General features: G+C 33.0%; 3 protein-coding genes across 3 annotated transcripts; 2 read left to right on the plus strand and 1 right to left on the minus strand.

Moving 5' to 3' along the window:
• The first annotated feature begins 813 nt into the window (after window positions 1-813).
• On the plus strand, window positions 814-11,496 carry Snx1 (sorting nexin 1). The gene is made up of 10 exons (XM_068764198.1): window positions 814-1,030; window positions 1,451-1,561; window positions 3,734-3,977; window positions 4,412-4,597; window positions 5,153-5,274; window positions 6,718-6,924; window positions 7,310-7,426; window positions 8,585-8,704; window positions 10,144-10,296; window positions 10,826-11,496. The coding sequence occupies exons 1-10, from the start codon at window positions 938-940 to the stop codon at window positions 10,874-10,876; spliced, it is 1,404 nt and encodes a 467-aa protein (XP_068620299.1). The 5' UTR covers window positions 814-937; the 3' UTR covers window positions 10,877-11,496.
• A 7,407-nt stretch (window positions 11,497-18,903) lies between these two features.
• LOC137921550 (uncharacterized) lies at window positions 18,904-19,774 on the plus strand. Its single transcript, XM_068764347.1, has one exon. The coding sequence runs from the start codon at window positions 18,915-18,917 to the stop codon at window positions 19,707-19,709; it is 795 nt and encodes a 264-aa protein (XP_068620448.1). The 5' UTR covers window positions 18,904-18,914; the 3' UTR covers window positions 19,710-19,774.
• Window positions 19,775-21,652: 1,878 nt separating this feature from the next.
• mRpL13 (mitochondrial ribosomal protein L13) lies at window positions 21,653-23,266 on the minus strand. The gene is made up of 3 exons (XM_068764383.1): window positions 23,123-23,266; window positions 22,775-23,053; window positions 21,653-21,964 (listed from the first exon to the last, which is right to left on the minus strand). The coding sequence occupies exons 1-3, from the start codon at window positions 23,144-23,146 to the stop codon at window positions 21,731-21,733; spliced, it is 537 nt and encodes a 178-aa protein (XP_068620484.1). The 5' UTR covers window positions 23,147-23,266; the 3' UTR covers window positions 21,653-21,730.
• Window positions 23,267-23,841: the final 575 nt, after the last annotated feature.

Here is a 23,841-nt window from a genome sequence, read left to right on the forward strand (position 1 = left end):
CGAGATCGAATCAGACATGAGGAGATCCGCATAAGAATCAAATTCACCGACGTAGCTCGAAGTCTAACTCTTCTGAAGTGGCAGTGGGTGGGGCACATTGATCTTGTAACTGATGGCCGTTAGGGTACGAAAGGTATTCGAGTGGCAACCACACGCCGGTAGACACGGCGGGGGTTGGTCATCCACTAGGTGTACTGACGACTTAATTAAAGTCGCGGGAAGTCGCTGGATGCGGGCAGCGCAGGACTAGTGATCATGGCGATCTATGGAAGAGGCCCATGCCTTGCAGTGTGCGTTCATCGGCTGACAAGAAAGAAAGATTGTTTTATAAAACATACCCTTTCTGTCATGATGGTTGATGATTCATTGATCATGATCATTTCAGCCGTATGAAGTCCACTGCTGGACATAGTCATTTCACCCTACCCGAGCTCTTACTACTTCCATAAAAAGATTGCCTGAGACTTTCAGAGATTGTTTGTAATATATTGTTAAAGACTAGAACATCATTTCTCGGAAAGAATTAGTGAACAGTATTTTTCAATAACTTATCATAAAACTGAATAGATATACGAATTGTTTTTCTTGTTTTGCAGTGTATTAAAACACTTGTACTTTTTTATATGACAAATGTTTTTTTTTTCCTTTTGTTGCTTACCTACGTAAACACATTTAGTATAAAAACTATGCGGTGAATACAATATATAATTGTTAAACCTCGTATAATGCAACAATTATGTTAAAACTATATAAATGACTATTTTTATTTTTTTCGGTGTAAAGATAATTCTACTCTTTTTCTGCGATAGTGACACGAATATCTGTCATTACTGCGAAAGTGACAAGCCATCAAATCACTGAAGTTTTATCTTTTCGAAGCATTGATTTATAAACATCATTTTGTTCTAACATTCTGAAGTAATAACAATAATTAACCATGTCCGAAGGGACCGAAGCACCGCTTTTTAACACCGTTGACATCAACAACGACAACAGTGCCGACGAAGATCTCTTTGCTTCTGCGGTACAGGTATCTTATTAGATTCTTTATAAATCGGCTTTACTTATTTTTTGGCCCCGCAAGATCCGTCGGTGATCGTTGACGCCCCTTTTCATTTCTTTATAATTGTGATTTCGTTTTTAACAAACTATATTACTTAGCTGAATATAGATCAAATGCGTATTATCTAAGTAATCAGTAATTACAGTACAAAGAAAACTTGTTATTTAATTATTTATGCTAGCGAGCCTTGATAACAATGTTAAACATGAAATTAGTCACCTTGAAGAACATTTTTACTGGATGCTATTTTAGATATCTCCATTTAGTTGTGTTTTATTATAAAAGTGTTCCAGCACTTTTGGTTTATTAAATCGCATTTTGCATATCCATAAAAACACAATTACGATTTTTTCCAAATTTAATATGAGATTATCATTTATTTTGCAGGAAGTGAGCCTGGATTCAGAAGTAAATGGTACAAGTGATATTTTAGAAAAAGTCTCAATTAGTGACATCTCCCCCATGGCTGCAGTGGTTGGGAGCCCCATTATGGAAGAGGTATGTTATATTTTAACTATTTATAAAGCTTCGGTTCCTCATTTTTATTACTTAAATGTTATCCAATACAGTGTATTAATGATCTAATCAGACAATTAATAATAATAATTTTTGTCTTTACAATTGTTAGTGCCTATATTAGAAAACTATACTATACTATAACCATGTGTGGTTTTTATTTTTCTGGTGTTTTATCATTGAATTATTAAATAAAATTCAAAATATCTTTATGTATGTGTATGTATTTACTTGCTTTTGATTTATGATTTTTTTATCATTATAAGTAATACAGGCTTGGAATGCTGATGAGGCAAACAGTAAAATGGTTACTTCATAAAAATAACCAGTTAACAACACTAAAAATACTTTAACTAGATACTTATAAATAATATGTATAGACTATTCAAATACCACTGATAGATTTTTATCTTTACAACATAATATTATAACATTAAGAAGATTTGTAAATGGTTAGAGATGTAATACGAGGGCCAAACTGAAAGTTTTTAGAACTGGCAACTTAAAAGCATTATATTAAAAAAATAAGTTTAAATTTTGAAAATAGAACTCTTTACCAATAATATTGAGTATACATTCCATTCATTTGTCATTTGTTTTACGATTTGGCGGCAAATTGAAAATTGTCTGTGCACGTCAGAATGAATTTAAGCCGAGAAAATTTTCGTGCAATGATTTTTTATGACTTTCGATGTCAATATAAGTCAACAAGAAAGTTATGATAGACTTCGATTGGCTTTTCACGATGAAGCCCCATCTCGTGCCACAGTTTACAACTGGTTTAATGAATTCAAACGTGGTCGAACTAATCTCACCGATGATTTGTGTGAGGGACGGCCTTCTACAGCGATGACTGAAGACAATATCAGTGTTGTGCAGCGTATGATAGAGACTGACAAAAGAGTGACCTATTAGCAGATTCGGACAAGTCTAGGCATAGGTATGAGTCAAGTGCACAAAATCCTCCATGAACATTTAGCGGTCAGGAAGCTTTGTACTCGCTGGATACCGCATAATTTGACCGAGGCTCAAAAACTCCGCCGTGTTGATTGGTGCCGAGAAATGATCCAAAAATTTAACGGAGGTGACTCAAATGCTGTGTTCGACATACTAACGGGTGACGAAAGCTGGATTTACTGTTATGATCCGGAAACCAAAAGACAGTCTGCTCAGTGGGTGTTTCCTTCCGAAGAGTTGCCAACTAAAGTGAAGAGAGGTCGAAGTGTTGGAAAAAAGATGGTGGCCTCGTTCTTCGGAAAGACAGGTCATTACGCGACAGTTGTCTTAGAGGATCAGAAAACGGTTAATGCAGAGTGGTACACTAACAACTGTTTGCCACTTGTCTTGGAAAAAGTTCGAGAGAAACGACCTCGCAGCAGGATCCTCCTTCATCACGACAATGCCTCGTCGCACACCGCCAGACAAACGATCGACTATTTGGCGACCTCAGACGTGGAATTACTGGGTCACCCGCCGTATAGCCCCGACCTCGCACCCTGCGATTTTTATTTATTCCCGAAAATAAAAGAAAAACTTCGAGGAAAACATTTTATGGACGCCGAAGAAGCAGTGGCTGCGTTTCAAAACGCCGTCGAAAAGACCCCTAAGGCCGAGTGGGCAAGGTGCTTTTCTCAATGGTTCCATCGAATGCAGCGATGTATTGATGTAAATGGACGCTATTTTGAAAAGTTATAATAAAACTAATAACTTGCTAGAATGCTTAGTTTTTGATTTTCTAAGAACTTTCAGTTTGACCCTCGTAAAATGAATAACAAAAATGTTTTTAATAAAATAAATATGTATGACCCGCTACCCTACCATGGCTAACAGCAAAAACATCACAGAAACAATACAATACCCTACCATGTGACTGTGGGATAACAAACATTTTGACAACATCCTTTTGTCAACTTTGTAATTTAATTAGTAATATAATAAATAAAAATAATAATCTATGTGACAAGCTAATGGCAGTTGCTTTCATTGTAATTGTTTTTATAAATTTGTCATATCTATGTATAGATAGTGTATATTAATCCTTATTTTTCAAGTAAATATCAATTAGAAATCAATGCACTTTTTAAGCATTCATCATAACAAGTATTTAATTGTGGAAAATTTTTATAAAAATTTAATTATTGACGATTTTCACAGATAGCAACAGAGAGCCCGAACAACATCATAATAACAGTGACGGAGCCTCAAAAAATAGGGGAAGGCATGAGCTCATATGTTGCATACCATGTTTTGACCAAAACCAACATGCCTATATTCAGTAGACATGAGTTTACGGTGCTTAGACGTTTTAGTGACTTCTTAGGGCTACATGAGAAGTTAACAGAGAAGTATCTTCGCTCAGGGAGGATAATCCCTCCTGCACCTGAAAAAAGTATTGTGGGTTAGTAAATTTGGTGTTAAATTTCTTTTTAGTATGATATCGCTACTAGCCTGATTTAATAAAGACAAAATAGTGCTGTATGCACCCATATTAGATTAATTTATATAGTGATTTTAAGGTCTAAAAATTCCATACATAAAATTTATATCCATATGAGGTGTGATAGAGTTTAGAAATTAATATGCACACTTTTCAGAGCATTTATTTTAATGGTCAGCTGTTTTAACTGTAAAGTCTGGTTTAACATTATTAAAATACTTCTTACCTGAACATGATTAATACACTTGGAATTTTTTTAATTATAAATACAGCTATGCTAATGTCTAATATAATTTAATGCCATACTTATTCAAACTAGCTTATTAACTTATTTATGGTTATAATTAGCATTTTCCCTGTAGTATATAATCTGATGATAGTAAATCTTATTTCAGGAACAACAAAGCTCAAAATGACTTCTACACCATCAACAGAAAGTGCGAATGGAACCAACTCCTCTGCCAGCCTGCAATCTCAATTTGTTGAAAGACGTCGGGCTGCTCTGGAACGTTTCTTGAATCGAGTTGCTCAACATCCTGTACTATGTATTGACCCTGATTTTAGGGAATTTCTCGAATCTGGTTAGTGGTGTCTTTATTATCTTAGGAGCTGTTCATAAATGTACGTCACCTAAAATTTTAATTATTTTAACTGTTTCACACCATGTTACACTATCTGTTAACCCCTCTGGAAAAATATTGTTACTAAAGCTAGATCCTTAACCCTCACTTGAAATATTATATCACAAAAGCTTGACCTTTCACCCTCCCCTTGAAACATTATGTCACAAAAGCCTCTAAAATATTACATCAATGATATATATACATTTGCAAAAAACACTCTTCATTGTTCAGATGTCCAAAGGTTTCTTAAATTTTCTGAAATATCTATTATTGGATTATCTTGGTGGTGATCATACTATGCGATTAACTCCACTCCTTTCCTTCTTCCCCCTAAATATTTAAAAATGATAAAAATTATTTAATCTGTTAAAGTTCCTTTTATGTGTAGTTTTAGTAATTTGTGATGGTGTTATAATGACATTTATTTAAGATATCATTTTCAGGTTTTTCATTAATTGTTAGAATAAAGTGGAACCTGTATTACTAAAATCGAAATTATTTTTATTCAAATAGATACTGAGCTGCCAAAAGCGACAAGCACTTCTGCTCTTAGCGGTGCAGGCATGCTGCGACTTTTTAACAAAGTGGGCGAAACTGTTAACAAAATCACATACAGAATGGATGAATCTGATCCAGTAAGGCTTAATTTTGAAATACCTTATTTTCTTCCTTGGGTTCTTCTTTTCAGTTGATAGACATCCACTGCACTTTGCTTTTAACATTCCCCCTGCTCTTGAAGTTAATAAGGGGGCGCGATTATTTTACTTAGTTTCATGACTAGGAAATCTACAAAATAAAATCTAAAAAATAAAAGTGATTGGTTATAGTAGTGTAAAAGCTTTAAATAGTTGAATATAAAGATCATTTCCCATCAACCTTATGAACTTACCAAATAGTTAATCTATTTTTTTAATGAGTACAACTTATTCAGGGCAGTAAACAATTTTTAATCTTAATATTTGCTTATCAGAATAATAAAACACTTCTTTTACTATATTATCATCAGTTATTTATTATTTCTTAAACCATTGGGTTTTGGTTAGAGTGTACTATTATTATACATTTATACCTTCAAAGCTTTTACATCTATTTCCAGTCATCTGGTATATAAAAATATTCAGAAACTTACATTTATTATTTTAAAAATTAACGATAAATGAAAAAAATGAAATGCACAATTAGAATATTATGATTATCAGACTAATTAGAACCACCCGATGCTGAATATGAATCATTACAATTAGACTATGTTATTTGTGTTGTGAAATGGAGTTTTCAAAAAAAAAATAGATACAGTTTGAAGCAGTTCATTGATGCTGATGTTCTTTTCTGTTCAAACCGATCAGTCTCGTCACTATAATGTTCAAATAAAGTAGACTTTGTTTGCAAGTCTGATTAAAGCAGTTACCGGAAAACTAATTATGCCGTAAATTTCACAACAGCGCGCCCGCTTGCGGGTTAAACAATATAGCAGGGGTGGTCAAACTCCTTGACAATCAAGCAAGAACACTTAAGCAGAAACAACAAAATGGGGATTATCTTCTTGGTCGCTTCCTTGAGACTAAGGGTCGTAAGACGAAAGTTTCTGCTACCTTCTTGAAATGTCGCTATGGTATATAATTATTGTGTAGTGTCAATGATAATGTCAATGTGTGTGTAATCCCTGAATTAATTAAGAGAATGATTCACTAATTTGTAACGCTTTAAATTTAAAGTCATCTTTATCGTTTCAACCGTAGCACGTCCACTGTTATACAAGCTTCTCTAATAAATTCACAATAAGACTGGTAGCAAAGGACTAGTCACTCATGTAGCTTGAAGAGTTCTTCGTCTGAAGTGAAAGGGGCACATCGTTCATGCAACGGTTCACAAGTGGCGACCACCAGTGAGTTTTGGGGGGTACGCGGGCCCCCCACTAGGTGGACCGACAGAATTAAGTTGGCGGAAAATCGCTGGATGCAAGCAGAGCAAGACCGATCATCGAAGCGATCTTTGAGAAAGGCCAATATATTGTGTCAGGTGTCTATACTCTGATATGATAATGATTGTGTATTAACACTGATGAATACATTTTGTAGTGGTTCGAGGAGCGGTGCGCGCGTGTAGAGGCACTGGAAGGACAACTGCGTCGTCTGTGCGGCGCGTGCGAAGCCCTGGCGGGTGAGCGGAGGGAGCTAGCTGCGCGCTCGCACGAAGCCGCCCGTGCTGCTGCTGCCCTCTCCGCAGCTGACCCTCACCCACCACTTTCCAGAGCCCTATCTCATCTCTCTGACCTGCATGAGAAGGTACTGACTGACCTTTCTGTATTCCTTATAAATTTGCAGACTTCGATTTTTTTGTTTTGAAGGGAAATCAGATTTTCAACTACACCCTTCATCTGAGGGGAGGACAAGGCTTTGCGTGATTCCTACTAGGCAATCAATACACTTGCACGAGTTCACAAATTTATTTATTTATCGACACTGCACTGAATAAGAACTGTGCGGAGATAAATCAGTCATTTACAATAAAAACAAAACAAAATGATAGTGTCAGTGATAATAAAGACCTAGGAGTCAATGACTCTGAAATATAATTTTTATATTAGATGTAGTAAACTTTTGACAATATGAAGTTTGTTTGGCCAAAAACACTTTGGCACATAAATAATTAATGTTTGTATCCTTACAGATAGAACATCTGAGGATGGAGCAATCCAACACAGATTTTTATGTGCTTGCTGAACACATCAAAGACTATTTGGGCTTAATTGGGGCTATCAAAGATGTTTTCCATGAAAGAGTTAAGGTATGGGTAATTATAATCTAACTTGTTCTCTTTAATACCAATAAATGGTAATGTTCGTTGTGGCCGAAAGGTTCTCGAGCAGCGACCATAAGTAGGTCGACGCGGCGTGGATAGACCCTCTCTAGGTAGACCGGCGACATAGTTAAGATCGCGGGAAGACGTTGGATGTGGGCAACGCAAGACCGGTAATCATGGCGATTTTTTAAAGGGAGGCCTACGCCTTAGGGTTGGCGTCTATTGGCTGAAAAGAAGAATAAGTGATAAAACTATCTCCGTTCATTATTTGATATAGACAAATGCTTTTTACCTGCTAGCATTCACAGTTTTCCCGGGTGCTAGGAAACTTCTTCGTTAACTCGCCGAAGTCAGAAGAAACCTGCCTCCAGCCTTTATATAAAATTTTTCATCGGATCAAAAACCAAGACAAAAGTAACAATGCACATGGGCATTCAAGAGGGAACCTTGGAGGAAACCTGTCTCTCGAATAAACATTTAATATTCTGATTTGAGGGATACCCCAAAGAGCCGAACTTTGTTCCGTTTACTATGACATATAGAAATTCGTTGCTACAAATTGTTATTGCTTCCATTTTGTAATCAATATTTTTTTCTTACATATTTACTGAATAACACCAAACCTAAAAGTATCCCATATAAATTCTAGTACATACTTATATATATAAGAAATAAAGTTGTAAATTGCAGGTAATATTCTCTTTCGCTCAGCAAAGGTGCTTTTTGGGATATCATAAAAATCGATTTTTGTACGGGAACTATCGATATTTTCTAGTAGATAATCAAATATAGTTCGAGCGGTCATGCAGAGCTTATTTTATTTACTAACTTACATTTTTTTCTTAAATAGTTTCATATCACATCATTTTCACTTTCTTAGCATATATTACTTATAATCTATGGAAAGTCTTTAGTTACGCATTTGTTTTTTAATGTTTTATACTTATTATAATTCTTTATATGTAAAAATGTATAAAATCCTCCAATACATAAATCTCTCCCATAATTTAGAATTCATTGTGTATATGTTATAGCATATGTATTACTGTTTGGCTACCCCACAAATAAGGGATGGCTTCATCCAAAAGAAACTTCCACTTATAAATACAAAACATAATTTTTACAAAATAATTGTTTTAACAGGTATTTCAAAATTGGCAACACGCTCAGATGCAACTGACTAAGCGAAGAGAAAACAAGGCTAAAGCAGAGCTTGCTAATCGACCCGAGAAAATTGAGCAGGCATCTAATGAAATTATAGAGGTATTATTATTTTTCATATAGTAGCAGCAAAAAAAAAATAGTTTGTTTTTGTATAATCAGCAGAGACCAGAAAGTAGGATTAATATCAAAATTTGACGCACTTTTAGTTAAGAAATTATGAGGATAGGTTTTCAAACCCAAAAAACAGCAACTGTAGTTTTGGCTATCACTCACTCAGGCTTTTGTATCAGCTTCCCATTCCTACCCTGGGATTTTTTCTTAACATAAGTGCATGCCATAATAAACGAAACACTTTAATTTTACAATATTTATCTGAATATCCTAACTCTGATCATTAACGAGAATGAACAAAGTTTACACTGTATCGAACTGATTTCTTAAAAGTTACAACATTTTTCTGTATTCGACAGAATCGTGTATCTTATTTGATTTGTTGTGCATATAGATATTATCTTTAAATAACTTTAAGTTGTTTTCTAAGAAAATAATGAGGCGTTGCAGCGGGCAATAACACAAAGATAAAATGTTAGAATACATGTTTAAGACAAGTTATCTTAAGTGGTGATGTGTTTGATAGAAAGATTTCTTGAACCAAATATCAGTAGAGCGTCATCGTGTTAGCACTTCTCACGTTGAGACGAGTTTATTTCGTAAGTGGACTTCTTAGTGCGTTTTAACAACAAAAACTGCAATATTATTAAAAAAATTACAACATTTTTGAAAATTTACAATATTATTAAAAATAACATTTGTGGCCATCACTTATTTAAAATTATGGATTAGCTTTATTAGTGTCAAATTGGAAAGTACAAAAATTATTTTGATGATACAAAATCATCATCATCTTCTTTGCCATAGCGACGTTCACTGCTGGACATAGGCTACCATCACAGACTTGCAGTATAACATGTTGGAAGTATTCAAGTCATGTTTAATAATGAGGAAGATGAATTAATATTATAGCCATAAAATCTCTACATATAAAAGTTTATGCCATGTAAGTTACATAACCTTGAAAGATTTGATTTCTTCTCTACTGCTAATTATAGATAGCCATTTTTTGAGACGGATATTGTAAAGATTAATGATAGAAATAGAATTACGGATTATTTTATTACTAAAGTAACATCTACATTAAAATATATACAATGTATTTATGTACACAACCATATGTCCAACGGCCTATGTCCAGCAGTGGTCTTATGCCTGAAATGATGAGGATAATGTACATATTAATTACCCCTTCCTTGTTCTTCTATTTCCATACCATGGTTGTCTGAAAGTAATTGCATGAACTGATAAGTGTTTTTTAGTCATTATAATGTACATATTTCTTTTCTTATGTATTGAATAATAAGTTGTAAACTAAATTAAATTTGTTGAATGTATTACTGCATAGTATGTTATTTATTATAAAATACCATTTAATAATGACAATTTTTAACATACATGTAACAATAACGAATTTATTTATTCAGTGGGAGTCCAAGGTAGAAAGAGGGCAGCAAGAGTTTGATTCTATATCGCGTGTGATTAAGAAAGAATTGGAGAGATGGGAAGAGATAAGGGTGACGGAGTTGCGAGCTACCATCTTACGTTATCTCGAGGAACACATGAAGCATCAGGCTCAGGTAAATTGATCATCATTTTAGCATTTAAAACTTTGTCTGCTCATATTACTGTATGTCTAATTTCTTACTTTCCAAAGTAGTCCATGAGAGACTATGGAATATGTCCACAAAAAATTACTTGCTCTCGATAGTGAAGAACTAAAATATTGGCTTGCCTTTACTGATTAATGTAGGTAAATAATATTTTAAGAAGCTCGGTGACAGTTACTTATAAAAACTTGCATGTTCAATATTCAGTACTATATGTAGAAAGTTGGAAAGTATTGTCTCCATTCGCAATGCTTGTTCAGGTGCATTTCCATTTAGCTCGTTAGATATAACCTTCATATTTTTGGCGAGTTTTGGGAATATGGTAAAAATGGTAGAAATCCTCTGAAGAGATCACTGGAATCAGGTAAATTTTGAAATCTCAAATCAAAAATTCAATTATAAATTGTAGTGGGAGGAAAGTTATTTTTTTTTGAGAATAAAGAATAACTAAGAAATATTGTGCAATATCATGTTTGTTGTATAAATGTTCGTTTTCCAGTCGATCCGCTATTGGGATGCGTTCCTGCCTGAAGCACGAGCCATCAAATGAGTAGAGGATTGACGGCGGCTCCGTCTTAACTTCCTCTAGCCCGCGCCAAAAACGACCTTAGCTCTACATTCATGTTATTTTTACATAACACCACTGATGGCATTGTAAATGGTACATAGATATTTAGTAAAAACTATGTGTAATTTAATATATATTACCTGTACTTCATACTACACACATATTATGTATACATAATAATATATTTATATGCTATAATATTAATCTACAGTCATGTGATTTTTAGAACCTTTTGATGTAAAAAGTTTCGTTTAATCAAACCAAAGTGGTGCAATTTATGGTTTTTTTTATATCAAAGTGTATAAACGTTTATTCCAATTTATTCATCTATGTGATATTGTTATCTATGGGCGTAATCATGGCTGTCCTGACGTATTAATGTTGCTATATTTAATTAGATATGAATAAATAATAAATAAATATACAGATAGTTTCTTTTTATGTATCATTTACAATAGACTTTTAAGAATTATAAATCCACTGAATTTTCATATAATAGGCATCACAAAAAGTGTATGTGTGTAACGATTTTCGAAACTTATTAAATATTGTTGCCTTTGTTACGTCTTTATGCAATGAACTTTAATTATGCAAGTATAATATAACAAATGGTTTATTTTGAAAATCTTAATCGATATTTTTAATATATATAAGTTTTTTTTGTAGTGGATATCTATAAATGGAGACAGATTTAATGAATTTGCTTTATGTTCCAAATATAATTTTCATGTAAACATTCCAAATATGGATATAAACAATTATCATTAAAAATAGATGCTATATAATATATGCTATGTTAATGTCTTCTCATGAATAATTTTATAATTATAATTCTTGAGTCTGTCTCCGTTGTAATTGTGCTATGTATCTTTCCATATGTGTTTATAATATGAATAGAATATTAAGTCAAAATAATTTCTTTATACACATTCATTGCATCTAAATAATTTGCAATAATTTTAAGTTTATTCATGTTTTAAAAATAATTATATTAGCTTCGCTTGTGTTGTATATTATTGTCAGATAATGAAGACTTTGTTACATTCGTCTATATTTTAAGCTAAAGTTTTACTATAGAATATTTCGTACTATATGCAATAAATATATTCCAGGTTGAAAGCAGTAACATTCTGTTACAGTCAGAGAATTTGTTTATTTATTTTTTATTTAAATGTGTCTGTTTAAATCAAATTTTCCTTTAGACAATAAATTTAAATTTTAAATAGAGCCAAAATTGTCATTATCTTACATTATATTATAAATCTTTATTATACTTAAGTGAAGAACTGAAAAAGATCTCACCTTGAAGGTAAGCTATTTATTTCCTAAATTATTTCTTTTTTGTTTACAGTTTATAACAATTATAAAATTTCGTTCCTGTATGTTTTAAATAACTATATTTATTATTGGTGATTAGAAAAAGACAAGTATTGAGGCCAAAAGTAGTTAAGAATTTAAATTAAAAATAATGTATCTGACAATCAAAAGATTCTTATTTAAAATGCTACGCTGTTTATATTAAACCGTTAAAATGTCGAATGCCCCTTGGGTAAATTCGTCAAATCTCAAAAATTACACCTAGCGTATTAAAAAAAAAACTACTAAAATAATTGATTCTTTATTTAAAAATGTAATCAAACAATTTAAATATTTCATTCTTTTATTTATAAATATCAAACGGCAGTAATTATTAATATTCAATTTAAAAAAATAATAAAATTAATTCATTAGTAATTATTAATATTCAATTTAAAAAATAATAAAATTAAATCATTAGTAATTAAATAACAGTATAGTAGATATGATTACAAAAATATGGTTTTATGTATATTCGATATATAAAATTATAATAAATATCAAAGCAGTGATTTATTGAGTTCCAAATTCAAGTATCCCAGGTTTATAAGAAAATCAAATTGTGTTCTTTAAACCTAAAACTAAATATAAATATAAGTAAAAATTTAAATCTCTGGCTGTAACAGAATATTGGCGTTAGATATGTCTATATTAGTCAAGTACGTTTTAAAAATCTCGAGTTTAATGTATTCATTATTTTTTATATTGCCAAATATATTTAGCGATAATTCGGTACGTCGGAAGAGATAATTATAGATAAAATATTAAAACGTTGGTTCGCGAATTCTTGGAAATGTAACTTTATTCCGATTATAATAATAATTTTAATTGTGTGTTTTTATTTAAAATCCAGTTTCAGTTTAATAAGTGATGTACAATTTCAGCCATAAGATGTCCACTGCTGTATATGGGCCTCCCCCATATATTTATCAATAGGACTGATGTTTGGAAGCGGGCTGCATCCAACGTCTTCCGACCCCCTAAAGGAAAATAATCATATAGCTGTGATCCCGGATTTAGAACTAAAAGACTATTGGTCGAAAGATGCACATCATTTGTGTGTCTTGTCTCTAAATAAATGTAATAAATAGAATCTAATAATAAATAATAGACGAAAGATCTAATTACATGAAAGTAAACGCCACAAAATTGACACGGACGTCAATGAGAGATGTTTAGTATATTGTAATCTATTCATCTTATAAAAGTATAGGACTCCAAAGATATCTGAAATGAGATGGGGGGATATACCTCAATAGATACGTATGGCAGACGGGTTGGCGATCGCAGTGTGGTATTACGGTACGCAGAGAACGCTGCTGCCCATCCTCTGGAAACTTTGTACCAACCAATCCAACTCAATGGATTTCCACAAATTATGTAATACTGTAACCTGCAAATCGAACCCACGGCTTACGATTGCAAGTCTCAGTCCTTACCGCTGGGCTACCACTGTTCGTAATTGTTATAACACGACATTATATTTGCGCACAGCTGGGACGTACCTACCACGACACTGAACCCGTCTTATTCCTGAACACGTGTTTTACATTACAACAGGATATGACTTGTAATTAAGACAACTTATATGTTTATTTCTATACGTTGACAGTTTTATTCTTATAAATAAAAATTCTACCCCAAATTTACAAAATTATGAATTCGTAGGTAAGGGCAACTGGCATTGCATAGGGTTAGTGCCTGAGTAAAGAAAAGTTTATCTAATGATTGATCGATCGACGGAATGTTTTCGCGAATCTGGCGCTGACGAGTTACGATGACAATAAAATCTTTCAAGCTGTTGCCTGGTCGCGTTTTCCAAAAATTTGTACTTGATATTGTACCTGCCCGGCACACCTAAGTGTATTCACAGCTCTAAGTAATTGGGCATGGTATTTTTGGAAATTAAATTAGTAATAAAATCTGCCGAACACAGACCGTGGAGAGTTCCTCGAAATCTGATCAACAAAGTTTTTTTTTCCTTTAGATAAAGAGAGTATGTCGACCTCTCAGGGAGGATAGCACTACTGAATTTACACATAATATCGTGTTATCGAGATGAAATTGTGTGTGTAATTATGCTTACTTTATTTTACAATAATTAAAATTAATATACTTAGTGTATATTACTGCATTGCGTTCACCTGATGTAATTATAACAAAGGAGGTAAAAGAAAAACAGGCATCGATTTTTTATTCAAAAAAATGTTTAAACAAAACGTACGGTCTATTTACTTATCACGACACGAAATGTAAGTTTTAAGGCTCTTATGAATTCACTTTTACGGTTCAAGAATGTTATTGACGAATTAATGTTTAATTACGAATAAAGATATTATGCGATCGAGAAATTACGTTAACAATAAATTCATGCTGCGATTACCGACACGTGGCGCCGTTCTGTTTAAACCACGTCAGCGATGTTTTTATCTTTTGGAAAACCAACCTATTGTTTAATAAAATCATCATCATCATCATCAATCACCGTAGCTTATTATCTTGTGATAGTACAAACTGTCTAGACGACGTACCTTTGATTCTGATTTTATTAACATTATTATTATTTACATAGGATAATTTAATATGACCACATGTATACGCCATAAGAAGAATACTAGAAAACCCCAATTTAATAGCAACTTACAGGTGGCGCAAAAGTACTGTCATGTCTCTGCTTTCTTTTATTTAACCTCTAGTTATTTTTTTTTTTATTTTAATGTCATCAATCTTACACTTAACAAATAAACTTTTTCAACAGCAGAACTCTTATTTTTTAATTAATTATAAAATGGCTGTCGGTACAAATTATAACATTACTTTTGTACTGCCTATTAGAATCAGATTGTACTCCTCTATAAGACATCCTTCATCGTAAATCTACGAAAGTTGCAAATATGTATCAAACAAAAGTGTTTTCATTTTGTGGTCACTATTGCAATAGTCCTAATACTATAAAGGAATTCTTAACAACATTTGTTTCATGAACTTTTTAACTACAAGTTAATTAAGAAACATTATATGTGATCTCATCAGAAATTATGCGACCCGCAGAAGAACCAATGTGAAAAATATTGTGTGGCGGGTTACTTTTGCTCGTTTACAGCTGATGCATACATGCCTTCGTCCAAACACCGACGTTGTGATTCATGCTGGGCCAGAACTTCGATGTAATTTGTTTTCTAGTAGTTCGCACGCTGGAATGATAAATTTCATAATGCACCTTGAATATTGCTCGTCTGTAGGTCAAAGGCAAAAAGGGGCGGGGCTAAGAAGTCGATGTTTCGCTTGTGGTCGTTGGTTGTAGTCCGAGAAGCGTGATTTCAACGAAGCGTAGATTTGGCTTGATTTTCAATATTCTCAGCTCATCATCGTTGCTTTGGTGGATTGACAGCTTATTTGATTGCTTGATTTCTTCGATGCAAGAGAGTACCACGGCAAAGGTATTTTTTTCCTCGTGTACCTACTTAATGCCTCCTCAGAAATGACTAATAAAGTGTAGTTGTCATATACGTCGCAGGGTATCGCTACCGTTTTGTGTGCGATTGAGAGCCAAAACTAGCTTGGGCTTGGGATCGGTGTAGTTGTCAGGTCGTCACCATAAGTCTTCTCAAATGTTTCACGGCGGCACAAAACGCAAGTAATTCGTGAACGTAACCGCTGTAGCGTCGTTGGGTTGCACTCATTGTTTGAATGATTGCATTGAAAAGAATGCAAGTGGCTTCCAAACATTGTTGATCTTCTGACGCAATAAGGCACCCTTACTGTGGTCGGATACATCGGTTACGATTACAAGCGTTACGCCAGGGACTGAATGAGCCAAGATATAATATGTTTTAAAATGTTTTGGCGGCAATTTTCAATTGCCACTTCCGGCTTGCGTCATCTATTCAATAAGTGTTTTGTCATTTTTCTTGCAATTGTTTTGGACTTATTAAGTTCTGTTTGTCAGCTTCTGTTGATTAGCTTGATGTGGTAAGCAGTCGCGGTAAAAGTTCAACATGCCTAAGAATCTGCGTAGTTCGACGATAGTGTTCGGTTTCAGGTAATTGGATATTGTTGCAATGCGTTCCTCCGTTGGTTTAATACCGTTAGCAGGGACTTCGTAGCTGAGGAAATTTTGAGTGTGATGCCATGTTTCATCACGTCCCAGAACAGTCGCAGCATTTGTTTGTGCTGTTCTTCGTCTTCAGAGAATAACAGAATTTCGTCAATGAAGCAGAAACAATTATTGATGCTGCGTAGAACTTCGAGGCCGAATGTCATATAGTTAAATTCGAATTACTTAAATGGTTTGATGATGGCTATCTTTTGAGCATCTTCTTCGGAGATGCGTGTCCAATAGTAAGCCATTTTGAGATCGAGCATAGAAAACATTTTTATTGTGCAGTTAGTACGTAAAGTCGTGTATACGCGGTATCGGGTAGCGGTCTGGTTGTGTTACTGCTTTGAGTTTTCAGATGCCCAGTTCTAACATGTGCATGAACTCTTCCTTAGCTGCCTTGTATATGTCGGGCGAATAGTGGGAGTCCGATTTTCTATTTATTATGTACTAGGTTGTATTTTGCAGGTTGCTTGAGAGACGGGACGAAGTGCATCTGGATATTGCTTTAAAATGTCGCACAAGGCTTGATCACTTGCAATGACGTGTATTGTTGCGTTGTGCATGGTATTGTTAATTCTATGAATTTGTCTACGAATTGCTTTTTATAATAGTCGACCAACAGCTTTTAGTCACTTAGAAATTCTGCTTCCAGGATTAAAGTCTTGACGTCGGCCACAACGGATGTCCAGTAAAATGAGCGTCTAAGTCCAAAATCGAGTTTCATTTTTTTCTTTCCGTATGTGTTGATAGGCGTAGAGTTAGCAGCGTAAAGTCTATAGCCTCATGCGTGTGCGAACGGTCTCGTTGAGCATTTGCTATTCAAGGCGGCAATCATCCGCCACCAAAAATGATGGCATAGGTTCGAATCGAGACCAGATTGAATGTATAATTATGTTGTGTTTGAAATTAACCCTAGGCTAGTATTATGTTTAGATTTCAGATTTTAATATATATTTTTACATAGTCTTAAAGTCTAACAAATGGCGCGCAAATATACATTGTTATGTAATGCAGGTTAAGAATTTTCTTTCTAGTTTTATATCATAATTTTTCTCTGGCTCCGCATACAGCAGTATAAACAATTGTATTGGAGTAAGATAGAGTTTTAAGTTAAAACTGATAAGTTTTCCTTGTTATTTAACTCTTTCATCGTTTATTTTTTGTATCAAATTGTAATTCAACTATCTCTACGCGAAATTAAGCGTCTCTGACGTCCCTCCTTCAGGCGCGGCACACGACCCGCTATGGATACTTCGAGGTGTTCGATTTTATTATGGATTTATGTAACATTGTACAAGTCAATACCAACTATCCTAATTTCATTGCACTAAAGCAAAAGACGATATCTTATAATTCTATCACCTCAAGTCCGACGAAAAGGCAAACAGGCGTTTAACATGCCGATGAGAAAAATAAGCTGTGTCTATTTAATAACAATCTATACACACTAAACAGAAATAAATGCCCTGCAGTCATTTGAAATACAGAATCGTAATCTTTTGACATATTATCCAAATAAATTATTTCACTACTATGTCTTTAGAACCGATAATTTAAAAAATATATTGATATTTTAATGAAGAACAATAGTTTAATTTTTGAATCTATAAATAAAGAAAAAATTATAATTTAGTTACGCAAATACATAGCCTAGCAGATTGGCAAGTTGCAGTAGCATTGGGCAGGTTACACCAAGCAGAAGAGATGGCCACTGGAGCCTTAAAGTTTTGGAGTGGAGACCAGGTGGACAGACGACCTCGTTAAGGTCGTCAAAAGACACTAGAGCGAGAGCGGTTCTATTGGAAATAAATATTTAGCAGTGGGTGTCCTAAAAATAAGTTGATTAATTTGTATTATATTACTGGCTGGCTGCACTAATTTAAAAAAAAAAACTATCGAGCTAACATATATAACATTTAAATTAATTTTTGATGAATCATTTAAATGTTAGAATTAATAACTTTATCGTAACTATTAATCAGTTTTAATCCCCGACAGCCGATAAATCAAACGCACAAACAAATTTGGCGTAAATTGCGCCGGATGTATAGAAACTTATTGTTCCCTGTTTTAAATGACATCATTATTAATTAATTAAAGAAAAACGATTTATTTAAATCAAATAAAAAAATTAAATTTTACTATCGAGTGCAGTACGCAACAAGTTGTGAAATACTGATAGAATTATTGGGTTGAGAGGATTAAAAGAAAATCAAAATAAACGTGGACAAATCAAGTAGCAGTGGTAAGCCTCATATCACTTGATAAATACGCTTTGATTACCTATATAAGAAGAAACTTTATCATTTGTGATTTGTTCATAATAAAACTAAGGTAAGCTTAGTAACTAAGAACTTAATATCCTTTAATCTCTTTAAACTCTTTAACTCTTTAATAATTATCGGAAAATATTCAGACTTGTTTTTATTACACGAAAACTTATAACAAATAATTTGACATAGGTAATAACCCTAAGACAACCATTGTAGTTAATTCAAAATAATCATCTTTAGTTATAAATATTTAAAACAATGTTGAATATATCTTTTCATTGCAGATCAAATGAAGATTTTCGTAGCACTTGCGCTGTTATCCGTGGTATCGGCTCTTCCGAGGCCCGAGCCTGCCATTGAATTAGAGGCCCAGAATAATGAAGTCGCGGTAAGCCAAGATGATTCTAGTTTCGCTGTAAATTTTGTGGACTCCCCATTGAAACAAGATGAGGCAACTAATGATGGTGATACTGGAGTCGAGTTCAATATGGTGGATGTAGCAGTTAACGAGGAAATGCCTGCTGAAGAAGATGGGATCGCTGTGAACTTCGTGGATTCTCCAGTCGAGGATGGGACCTCTGTGCACGTTGTAGATTCTCCAGTTGAGGACAAGGCAATTGTAAGCCTCGTAGATTCTTTAGTTGAAGATGGAAGAGCTGTGAACTTTGTAGACTCTCCAGTTGCTGAAGAAAAGAGCGCTGTGAACTTCGTAGATTCTCCAGTAGAGGATGAGAACTCTGTGCACGTTGTAGATTCTCCAGCTGAGGATGGGGCAATTAAGAGCTTTGTAGATTCTCCAGTTGAAGATGGGACAGCTGTTCACTTTGTAGATTCTCCAGTTGAGGATGAAAATACTGTACACGTTGTAGATTCTGCAGTTAACGAAATATTTGATGCGCCATACGGATACGCCATTGACTTTGTCCACGCTCCAATTGAACCTGAGATGGCTGATATTATCTTTATCAGCAACGTTTTTGAACCTATCAGCGCTTCGGAGTTAGAGACAGTGAGAGTTGAAGATGTCCCCATTAACAGTATCCCTTACCCATCAAAGATTTATGATAACCCTTTACTCCGCTAATCATACAAGTCTAAATTTTTAATAAATGTATTTCTTAAACTCACCATTTATAATAGTTTTTTAAATAAATTAATAAATTGTATTAATGCCTATATTGTTATGATTTGTAAATAAATTTCAAAAGTACTGAAAAATTATAGCAACTATATTACCTACGTCATTCAGATCATTGTTTTCAAATGTAATAAAATAAATATATACTACACAAAAAGTTTTTAATATATGCAATTAATGACCTATGTCATCTCTAGATGCAACAATTGCAATATAAATTTACAGTTATTCTGGCCATATCACAAACTGTAAAGTTTTTTTAGCAAGAGTAGAAAGTTGCAATCAAAGCGAAAAGAAGAAAAACATAATTAACAGTTTAGTTTTTATGACAATTACAGATTTTATGTACATGCTTTAACAGTTACATTTTTAGAAATGTATTGAGTTCTGTGAGGCATGTACACGTTATTTACAAACAATAGACCAATAGTCTTGATGTTATGCCGAATAAAGGCGTTTTCAGAAATTATCTTTCCAAAATACAAAGCAATTTCACAATTCTACATAGCGTTTGTTGTTATCATATCCGGTTGAAATCGTTGAACTAGATATTGCCGTAAAATTGCTTAGAATTGGTTTATTTTAATTATTTTCAGAAATCAGATAATTAGATATACGATAATTATATATTACCTTTACTTATTATTTTAATAATTAACTTTGGAGGCAGCTATAAGAGGTTACCTATAGACGATTTAACAAAAGAAACTACTTTCATAGTACCTACACAATAAGGTTGTTCTCTGACTCACACAAACGAATATAGATATCCATCTTACTCATTTCATTGATCATTCATCAGATTCCAGGATTTATTTCAAACAAAATTCCTTTTTATATTTAGTCAACACTGCAACTTTAAGTAAATATGTACTTGAATATCCGTTCCTCGTTTACATCAGACCAAAGTTTGAATATCATGTAACAACAACGATGAAGCTTAGATAGAAATGTCTGCCACTGTACTAGCGACGTTTGTTTTTTTTTTTTTTTTTGTTTAATTATGGCTAATTTGTAATAATTATTTGCGTACATCATAATAAAAATGCAAAAATAATCAAATTGCATAGCAACTAGAATCAAATTGAGCTTCTCTATACTGGTAGTCTTTAAGGTATTTGCTAGATAAAGATAAAACGAAAAAAATTTTAAAATTAATATTTTTCAGATTTTTCTGCTACTTCGAATCAGGGTTGACATAAATGGTTAAAGATATGTTCTAAGCAAATGTCTGGATGTTTACATTGTGGAAGTACCATACTGTACTGACAATTAAAAGGTAATAGTAGTAAATGTACATCTCTCTCATTGGTTAGAGACAATAAACTAATGTCATGTTCACATGCTTCTGTAGTTTGGACAGAGGAGTTAACTTAATCTTAGGTCAATTATTCCTTGGATATGGTATATTTTTATAACCAATTTCTATGTAGCTAGATTTTAGATATCTTAGCATTAATTCCTGTTTAATTAGTTACATGGTACCTTTCTCTAAAACTCAGACACAAACAAATTAGCAGAGTGTAATTAAGCAACTGAGGAAACCTTTTAAGTACCTAATAATTTCAAAGGGTATTTTTGAATCTACTTAAATGACATATTCCTTTAAATTTTTTAGAGTAGTGCCATTGAATGTGTGCTATATTAGCTATGTTCGGCAACACAAAAGAGAAGAAAAGGAGCTCCACAATACAGAGATGTAATGGTGACACTTGTACAAAAAGATAAACATCTATAATGAATAAAAAACACTACATAACTTAATTGTAAAACATTTTAGAGAGAACACTACAGAACAGCTTTAAGAAATAAATAGATGAATAATAAAAATGGTGTTAAATTTGAGAAACAGGTAGGTAATATTTATGAGTATTAATATTAAAGACATATTATTTCATTAATTTATAATCAGATAATCTACACTTGTACTAAAACATTCTGTTTCATTAAATCACACTTATATGTACTTATTTCAGTACATAATCATCTGGATACTCCATCAATTTTGGATATTTCTGGACCTCCTCTTCTGGTATGTGATCAAGTCTTGTAGGCACTAGACGAATTTGTCTGATTTGGTTAGAAATATTTTGCTTAACATCCTCTGGTATAATTTCTCCAGGATAAATAAACAACCGTTCCATTGTATGCCGCCTTTGGAGGTTTCCTTTCAAAGCTCTGTAGACAGCTTTTTTGACAATCTGTAAAATTATAAATTAAGTCCACTATTATAATAAACAACAAATTTAATGATGATTTAAAATGACTTCCTATGTATACTTATAATCTAAATTTTTGTACCAATCAAAGTTTGCCCTTTTAAGGCATCCTTGAATCGAAATATGTTTGATTGATTGCGAGTCACAATAACAAGTGACAGTCCATCCCGAGTTCCTCCTCTGGGGGCCCTAGGATTAGGTTGCTCAATGGTGCCAAAAACAACAAGTCTCTTTAAAACATTGTAATTCCATAAAATATGTAATAACTGAACATGAACCAAAACTAAATTTATTTTTCAACCAAGAAAAATAATTGACTCATGATAAATACTTTTAAAGAACTTTCCATGTTGATATGGAATATTACCTATAGAAAATAGGCAGTTCCATTATCTACATCATATCTACCATCAATAGGACATGTTGAAAGTAGCATATTCTAACAACCTTAACTGGGTTTTCTTTCCATCTTGTATGTTGACATGCAATGCTACACTTTCTGATTCAGACAAATTACCACTGCATAATATGTGTGTTCAAATTGCCTTGTTGAAGGACTGATTCAACATTATATTCAACAACTTCAGAAGGTAATTAAAATGACATGTCTTACCATAATAGAGGCCCTTTATTTAAAACCTTGATGCATTGTCTAATGGTTAAAGCACCATTGATTAATTTGACTAATCTGTGACTAAAAGCATTATCTCTTATATGTCATGACAGTATCTATGATAGGTATAGGAATGTTAACAATATAATGATTGTAAATAAGATTTATATTTTTCTTACCATAGTTGGATCCTTACTATGTAGTTCCCATGCTAATGTCCAAGAGGCACCTCGAGGATAGCCAGTGTGGTGGAAATATGCTCGCTGTCTCCATTCGTCTCCTCTTAATGCAATGTCCCGGCTATTAATACACACAACGACATCCCCACAATCATTCATAGGATGATATATTGGTTTGTGCAATCCCATTAAATACTTCTTTATAATATTTGCTGATTCATAAGGATCTTGCCATTTGCAGTCGAAAACGTGCCAAGTACGTGCAAAAGTGGCCCATTGCTGAAATCATACTACTTTTCTCATTTGTTTTAATAACAATTAATTTTGTTATAATCAAAGTAAACGTACCTGGACTCTTTTCACAGCCGACATAATAAGTAACTCTGTCTAGTGTGTTTAGACTAGCTAAAAAATATGTTCTTTCTTTTTAAAATGAAATAAAAACAAACGCAATTAAATGAAAAATATTATAGGTTAGGATTGTCTATTTTGACATATTTTTTTTTTCATTACAATGGCAAAAGTCTTTAAATTTTAGCCAAATGGAATATATTTTTTTAGTGATAACATTTTGTTACGGTCTTGAAATACAATTTATATCCAATAAGTACGTGATAGAATGTTTATATTTAATGAATTTTGTAAGTTCATAAACGAACGTTTGCTAATTTCATTTTATTTTTCTAATAGTTGGAATTTTCACTCAAAACGCATTAGAAAATTAAACAACTGCAAAAAGCAGATTTTTACGAAACACAAGTTTATAAAAAAATATTTATAAAATTTGAAAAATATTATTATTTATTAATAATGTAATCAATATTAATAATCGTTTATATAAATATGCTGTGTGTAATTGTAATATGTGTGTGTGCATGTAATAAGTTATTTTTTATCATAGTCAAAAATATTTTTAAACAATAAAAAGTTAGAATATGGAATTGGAAATAATGATAAATATCTGAAAACAATTTTAAGCCTTAACTAAATTTTTATATTTCATCAATTACATATTTGTTACAAATCTATCGAATTTACAACTAAATAATGAAAATATAAACTGAGTG

This window comes from Battus philenor, unplaced genomic scaffold (assembly GCF_028537555.1).
Source record: "Battus philenor isolate CCGP_79_NKW_IND1 unplaced genomic scaffold, ilBatPhil1.0.hap1 SCAF_19, whole genome shotgun sequence".
NCBI lineage: Eukaryota > Metazoa > Arthropoda > Insecta > Lepidoptera > Papilionidae > Battus > Battus philenor.